The sequence below is a fragment of the Limulus polyphemus genome, unplaced genomic scaffold (assembly GCF_000517525.1).
Source record: "Limulus polyphemus unplaced genomic scaffold, Limulus_polyphemus-2.1.2 Scaffold745, whole genome shotgun sequence".
Taxonomy (NCBI): domain Eukaryota; kingdom Metazoa; phylum Arthropoda; class Merostomata; order Xiphosura; family Limulidae; genus Limulus; species Limulus polyphemus.
In genome coordinates, this window is record NW_013666355.1 from 404196 (window position 1) to 412425 (window position 8230).

The following is an 8230-nucleotide window of genomic DNA, read 5'->3' on the forward strand; positions in this document are numbered from 1 at the left end:
CATCTATCAAATGGCATATTGTATAACATTGTGTTCTGAACAAATAATTGTCAATTTCACTCTGGGTAGCAACATCATTCCCTTGGGAAAGTTAACGACTAGCTTGGATGAATTTGTAATGGCTCTTGTCGCATAGTTAAAAAGCCAGGAAAATTTTTAGAAGTAAGTGAATTTGTTTACTTTTTGCATGTTATTAGTCTATATTCTTTGGTGTATTATTTAATTAAATAAAAATTATTAAGTGCTTTACCATAATTGCTAAAAAAAATCAGGTTTAAAAAGAAGATTGGGTAGTTACTTTATTTCTTATTTTTCATAGTTATTCTTTATTTATTATTATAAAAGTAACTAAAATTAAAAGTACGGATCTTTTTAAGTTATTTAAGACTAGAATAGGTAAAATAAGTAATAATATAATTAAAATTGTTCACGAACACGCATGCGAGTAGCTTGTTGGTGATGTAAATCGATAGCGTAACATGAGCTGCACATTCCCTGAGTGACTTACAACTTATAATGGCGTGGATAGCAGTTAGACACGGTTCAAAGGGCAATAAAACAATAAAATTGAATTACAAATAGATGTATAATGTTACGAACTTAGAGCTACTTAGGATAAACGAATGTGCTTTCATGTTGCAATTTGAAGTCATACTAGAAAGAAAAGAAGGTTAATTTAGGTTTATTTTGATTTTTTTGGTGGTTACGAGGTTAGTCAAATTGACCGATCCCGTTTTGAGATTAGGGTAGAGAAAATAACATAAAACCTATACGGATTTAATGGAAAAAAAGTTTGAAATGCATTTAGAAGGTTTTAGGGATTACACAAAGGAAATTTGAGATCTTTGAGATGATGAAAAGTATTTTTAATTTTAACATGAAAATTCCTTTGCACATGGACTATTTTAAAACAGACACTCAATATATTCATGGACAAAACTTTATCTTATATGTGAAAGACTGCAAATTTTCGTGAAGATTTACCCAATATATAGAGAGATATAAGTATTAAACTTATGTCAACTTTAAATGAGTACAGAAGGTCACATGACTCGGTCAAATTGACCGACCCGTGTCGAATGATTTAAATAAACATTCACTTGAAAAATAGTTACAAACTTTTTTCTACCCAAAAAGCAACTTTCTACTTTAGCACAGCATGTTTTACTATTACAGTTAAAACATTACATTTTAACCCTTCACAGACATCACTTTTGAATTTATGACACTCAGCTGATAGAGATTTCTTATGAAGCCATGTAAGGCTTAACAGGTTAATCACATTGACCAACAGAAGGCCTCAGCAGAGTAAGTGAATCATCATCGATCTCTAAACTCTAAATGCAATCTATGAGAAATTCAATCTTGCTACTTTTTTTTTTATGGCCAATCTTTAAAAGGTGATTTTGCATGTTTTTCTATGTTGTTTTCACAGTTAGCATGAGATGATGTGCTAATAGTGAGCTGAGAAAAACATAATAAAATAATATTGATAATTGACTGTGTTATGTAAGGAAGTTATAGTTACTGAACATTTTTAAGTATCTGTAATAACCTAACTGCATACAACAAAGGTAGTGACAAAGATTTAAAATTTAAAACTGTTGTATAGATAGTTTTTTACTATAGTAAATGTCATAAAAGCAAGCAAAAGTTCAAAGATTTATGTAATTTTTAATTACATCCATATACATTTATATATATATATATATTAATTATAGCGTACAACCTTTATTATAATAATATTCAGTTTTCTCTTTCCTGAAAATGTGTGCATACTTCATTTCAGTAGATATAAATATACTTCAATAGAAATTTTGTACAACAACTTATTTAAAGCTTATCAAAGTTTTTGAAAAGGTCTAACATTAGATGTTAGGGTAACATCATAAGTTTATTTACTGAAAGTATTAAGTATGGTTGAGTTCATCCCCAACTAAACTAAAACAAAAAAATTACACAAGTTACAATGTTAATTTATCTCTTTATCAAATATAGGTTGTACTTAATAAAGACTTGATTAATGTTAAGCTTAAGGTAGCATATACCCTTTAAATGTAAAAAAAATCTCACAATATCTTTTTTTTTTTATATTTGGAATTCTTAGCTACATTTATTTTAAATATCCAGTGGGGGAAAAAAAGGCTTAGCTAAACTAAAAACCCTTAAAAAGTAGGAAAAATGAAAGGTTTTTCATTTAAATGCATTTATTACATTGTGTTTTTCATGGCAATGTGATCCAAAATTGTTTTTTCCTCCTTGTTTTGAAACACTTTTAGCTAATTTGTCTGTAATTCCCCCTGCTTATCAAAATGCTGCATTCTTGCTACCCCCCTTTGCCAATAATGTTTCATTGATGAGTGAGTCACAAAAATAAAACTATATGTTGAACAAAGAAAGTGCTTTTACTAATTCCCATAGTGTAATTTGCCATCAAAAGTGTTTATTCCCATGGTAAATCATGAATATTTGAGGATGGACAGAAAGCATGGTCCTCACAAATAAAAGAAGAGGAAGTTTCATGGTAACAAATTCACCAGAAACAAACAATTGAGTGAAGAGAAGACTGGTAAGCTTAGTAACAGTACAAATGAACCATTTGAGTTGCCACAAGTTTTTGGTACTCATAGTGCAGGTACTAGTTCTGCAACTTCAACTTCTAAGCAAGATTCTATGGTGTAAAGAGCGACTAAGAGAACATTTGGACACTTGTAAGCTTCTGAAGGGACCCCACCAAAGAAAGAAGAGATTACACAAGATTGTACTCAAAGTGGTAATATGTTTGTTGATATGGACATTCTGTCAGAAGTAATGAGTAAATTTTGCCACTGTTCGTGTGGGAAAAGGTTGAGCTTAGAAATTACCAATAGAAGTGGACTTGCTGCTACTCTAATATTTGTGTGCAAAGGAATGAACTATCATAATTGGAAAGTTTTGTATACAAGTACAAAAATGGGAAAGAACTTATTTGCCACTAACAAGCAATTTGTATATGCTATGTCATGCATTGGGAAAGGTAGAACTGCTGGAGAATTAATGATAAAAGAACACAGTATTGTTAATAGCAAATCTGATACTAGAGAAGACAACATGAGACTGAAGAGGATGCACATTGTCTTTAATATCAGACTTCTGACAGTTTGTTCCATTTACTGTAGTTTTTCACTAATTGCTGGAGAATTGTTTTGTGCTCTTATGAACATGAACCAACCAAGTACACAGCAGTTTTTGGACAAGCATTTCACATCTGTTTTGAATGCCACTGAAACAGTTACCAGAAATGGGGCTTCTCTTCCCTACATGGTGTTTTCACTGTTCCTTCAAGTGAATCTGGGAAAGTCATAGACTATACTGTTGAGTACTTACTGTCATTCCTGGTTTTCAGACAACAACAGGATAGCAAAGGAAAAGGAAGAACATCATAGAATTTGCTTAGCAAACTATGATGGTTCCCTGCCTTCAGTGGAACTGGTAGGTATGGTGAGGATATTTCAAAGATCTGAGAAGGAAAGAGGCCTCAGATACACAACATACATTGGCAATGGCAACAGTAAATCCCTCCATACAGTGAAGGAGTCAAGACCATATGGAGACAGAATTGTAGAGAGGAAAAAGTGTGTGTAGGACATGTTCAGAAGAGGCTAGGAACAGCTTTGTAAAATTCTAGAAAAGATATGAAAGGTAAAATGCTCAGCAATGGCAAGAAAAGTAGGGGTACTGGCAGACTCACTGATAAGGTTGTTGATAGTCTCCAGAACTGGTATTGGAAAGTTATACACTCAAACAGAGACAGTATAGAAGGAATGCAGAATGCTATTTGGGCAACTAGGTACCATAAAATATTAACTGACATCAAACTCCAGCACCACTTTTGTCCTACTGGTGAAAATCCATGGTGTAAGATCCAGAATATTCACACAAACATTCCATGGCAGAGAGTGTAATGAAAGCCACCAAGCCCATCTTTGAAAGGTTATCTAATAATGAGCTCCTGACAAATTGCTTAGATTGCATCATTCAAAATACTAATGAGTCCCTAAACCATGTAATATGGAATTATTGCCCCAAGGACACCTTTGTTAGTGCAAAACATATAAGATAGGCTGTTGCTGTCAATACTTTCAGTGATGAAATACTGTCAAGGATGATGGAACTCAAGCGGCTTAACATCAGTGACAGAAGTTTCCCCAACAAATTTTTTGCTAAAGCAGACAAGAAGAGGTTATCTGAAGCACAAAACAAAGCTTCTGTGAAAGGAGCAACAGATAAGAAAAAAAAATATTAAAAAAGGAATTTGAGGAGTCCAAAAAAGACAAGGAGAGTGAAACTTATGCTCCAGGAGCTTATTAATACCCAGAAACATATGAAGGGTGTAAGTTTCATAATTTGCAGGATGTGGTATACTTTTTCAACTAGACAAAGACCCTTAAAGTAACAATTTTGTACCAAATTTTCAAATATATATATATATATATATTTCAAAATCCGAAAATTCACATTAAAAATTAGCCACAGTGGTAATGTTACACAACACGTCAGAAGATGTCTTTGTACCTATTTCATAGTGGATTTTAACTTATAACTTCAGATCTGTTGATGCTATAGACTTAACAGCTGGCATTATTAGTGTATACTAAGGACAAGTTGATAAGAGGTTTGGTTTTTATTAAGTGATTATTAATGAGTCACTAACATATATTCTACTTAGGGCATACTCATTAGAACTGTAATTTGACCTCAAATTAATTTTCAGTTTTCCTTAGTTGAGACTAATTCTTCATATCCCATCAAATTCTGGACCCATTTTCAGGAGCATTCAGTCATATTTGTATAAGTTATCAGGAATATAAGACATTTCTTTTGTATTTCATTATTTTTATAATATACAAATCAGCCACAGTGGTAATATTACACAACATGTGCCAGAATGTCTTTGTATGTATTTCAATATATTTTCATACAAAAGCGTAGTATAATGTTTTTTCTGATAAAAAGACCAAAACCTAGATAACACTAAGTAAAGGGTATATGCTACCTTAAGACAACTGGACTTATAATAGATTTTGGAGTCTGTAATTAGAATTCTTTTGTATTATTCTAGAAATACTGTATTTAAAGTACTGTTGCAATAGAGATAGTAATTTGACCACAGATATTTTGCTGGTCTTTTGTAGTATAATAAATCAAACAAAATATTTCTGTCAACTGCCTTATTCTAATTAAACTACAGACTATACATTGTATGTTGTGCATTGAACTTGCATGGTAAGTATGGATATAAACATATTTAAATGCTGGTATTTTTCAAATAGATTTATTTAGGGGCAAAAATGACCTGTTGAAATATGTTATGTATAAATTTTATAAGTCTACAAGTTATGCATTTCTAGTGGTAAAGTTCAAAAATTGCGTAAGATAAGAGAAATAAGAAAACTTGTCCAGATGAAGAAATGCTTTCAAATCCCATTTACAAACAATATATTCATTTTAAAATGATTCAGGTCCCACACTTTATTTTCATGAAAATGTATTTGATATAATATAAAATTGTAAGTCACTAAGATTTTATCAATCAAAAATTACAATTTTGTGTAAATGTAATTAAATGGTTATTTTTTAACAGAGGACAGAAGAGCAAAAAACTATTCATGATAGCAAAGGAAATGAAGAAACCACAATTTGCAGAACACTTGGTGACCAAACCTATTGTGTGACAACATGTATAGACAGTTCAGGAACTAAAAAAAGAAAAGAAGCCATGAAAAATTTAGATGAAAGTAAGCTACTTTAAATTCTTTTTAGTGGGGTATTCAGATATACACTTATATCCCTCAGAGTATATAAGTAGGAATTGCAAAAACTGGCCATGTTATCGTGTTAGTTGACTTGCATTCAAAATTTTATTGAACTACTATTTTATGAATTCATGTCAATAAGTTTGGTATAAAACTGCAGATTATAATTCATATTCAGTATTATACATTATTTAATTTGTTAATTTAAAAGTAAATATTAAAAAACACAGTTAAACATTGATTTTTGTGTGTCACGTGGTATGTTGAATGCAGCACTGGTTCATATCAGATGTTAAATGACAAAGTTTATAGTTTCGTACGAATTAGGAACTGAAATTACCGATAATAACAAGTTAGAATAAGAACCTCCTATCTTTTCTATTTGCTGAAATATCTCTCATGTACTGAATCAAACAAAGTGGTCCCGCTCACCTCTTTCCATTTTTGGAAACAGTTCCTTATATATACTTACTTCTCTATATGACATGTGAATAACAAATTGAAAGCTCAGAATGTCCACCTAGTGGCTTTCTCAGCCATTTTGAAGTATTATGATATCAACTTGTTCTTTTTGATACAAATCTTAATGCTGGTAAGGTCAGTCTTTAGTGAACCCAAAATTTCATATAAATACTACTATTTGTAATTTTTGCTCCATTTCAGTTAAGATGCTGGTGAAGTGCCATTGCAGTTAACAGAAATCTACTGTATTGTATATACATTCTGAATGTTCAGAATAAAATATTCTAGAATTGGAAAACATAGTTGTTTGTTTATTTTATTTGGGCTGTATTCAAGGTGTACTTAGTGCATTTAAAATTTGAAGTTAATATATTTTTCTACTGCAACAGTTCCTTTTCTAAATGTACTATATATACTCATGCAATAGTTGACCAAAAAATCATAATTTTTCATATATCTTGTGTAAAAGTCAACCTAATTTTTCTGGCAACCACTCAACCCAGGCTGGGTCATTTTATATACTGAAAACTTGTAAAAACACTTAACTCTACTAACATGGATTCAGTCCAAGGGACTGACCATGTGATAATTTTTACTTGTTTATAGTTTTAGTACTGTACTGTAAAAACTGAAGGACGACCTAAATGACAGCTTTAATCGTAAATTGGGCTTTTCTGATGTAGGTTTTAATTTTAGGGAAATATTATGCACTTAAGATTTTCCAAGAAATGGAAACTTGCATGTACTGTAAACCAACAGCTTTTTTTTGTCAAAGAAAAGTTAAAATTTGAACAAAATGAAAGTAATATCTTGATTTTTGTAATTAATATTTGTAATTAAGCCTGTATATTTGCATTTGCTTAGTATTAAAATGGCAAAGATATTAGCTGAAACTAATAATTTTTTATTTTGTTTCTTCAACCTACAGAAAAGCAGAAACTTTCTTAAAATATTGTTATGAATTATGCTTTTAAATACTTAAGATATTTGTATTATTGGTTACAGAGAATTCTAGAATAGATGTGATGTAATAGCAATAATATATATCTATATGCAAGTTAATTTAGTTAGTGATTTTTATTATAGATTTTAGGCCTATTGGTTTGTAATGCTTTGCCAGCTTTCAACATTTAAACTGTAATGTTTCAATGTTAGGGAGGGTTTGTTGTGTTGATTTCTAGCTAAGTCTGTCTGTCAAATTAGAATTGGTAGAAGATAATAAATTTATTTTCAAATGATGACAATATTTCATGCCAAGGCCCTTCATCAGATAGTGTCTAAAATTGTTATCAAAACTAAACCAGAAACAAATTTGAATGGCAATAACAGAACAAAGTGGAACATATACATTGCACTGCATGTACGTTAAAACATAATTGTGAAGGTGAAACAAAACCAGATAAAAGATACACAAGAAATTCATAAAATAAATGTGAGTCAATGAAAAAGTATGACAGACTTTTTAATCAGAAAATTTTCCATCTGCTGTTGGATTGTACCTATAAGTTTTGAAGTTCATGCAGATAAATGTTTAGATCTTTTGACAGTGAAGAATTAATGTTAGTGAAAATTTTTAAGGGAGGCAATCAGTAATTTTTGAGTGTTTGAAAGTACAGCAGTGTTATTTTTTAGAAATTTCTGTGTTGAGATGGATTGCAGCTTTTTGAGATATCCAGAAATATTATTTATCATAATTTATAACTTGATAACTTAATTCTAAAATATGATCATATTAGTTACTTTTTAAAATTTAATTTTCTTATACTAATCTGTCTTAATCCCTTGATATTGCTGACATTCATTTTCAAGTGGGAGTTTTTGTCTCAGAGACCCCCCCCCCCCCCATCACTTGGGCCTATTCTGTCAAGTTAGGAAGCACTGCACACATATTTAGACATATATATACACCTGGAAAAAAGTTAAGCACCCCCAAATATTTTTCAGGATTGCTTATTGAAAATAAGGTTTAATTT

General features: G+C 30.9%; 1 protein-coding gene across 2 annotated transcripts in view; it reads left to right on the forward strand.

The window, feature by feature from the left end:
* The window catches only part of LOC106460304, a 26443-nt gene that overhangs the window by 15654 nt on the left and 2559 nt on the right, over positions 1 to 8230 (forward strand). Inside the window, exons 6-7 of one of the 2 annotated variants that reach the window (XM_022387002.1) lie at positions 5624 to 5777; positions 6459 to 7142. In XM_022387002.1, the coding sequence (XP_022242710.1) occupies positions 5624 to 5777; positions 6459 to 6490 (186 nt within the window). In that variant the 3' untranslated portion in view covers positions 6491 to 7142. Of the gene's footprint in view, positions 1 to 5623; positions 5778 to 6458; positions 7143 to 8230 lie in introns of those variants that run through there. The other variant, XM_013919999.2, reaches the window with a different exon arrangement.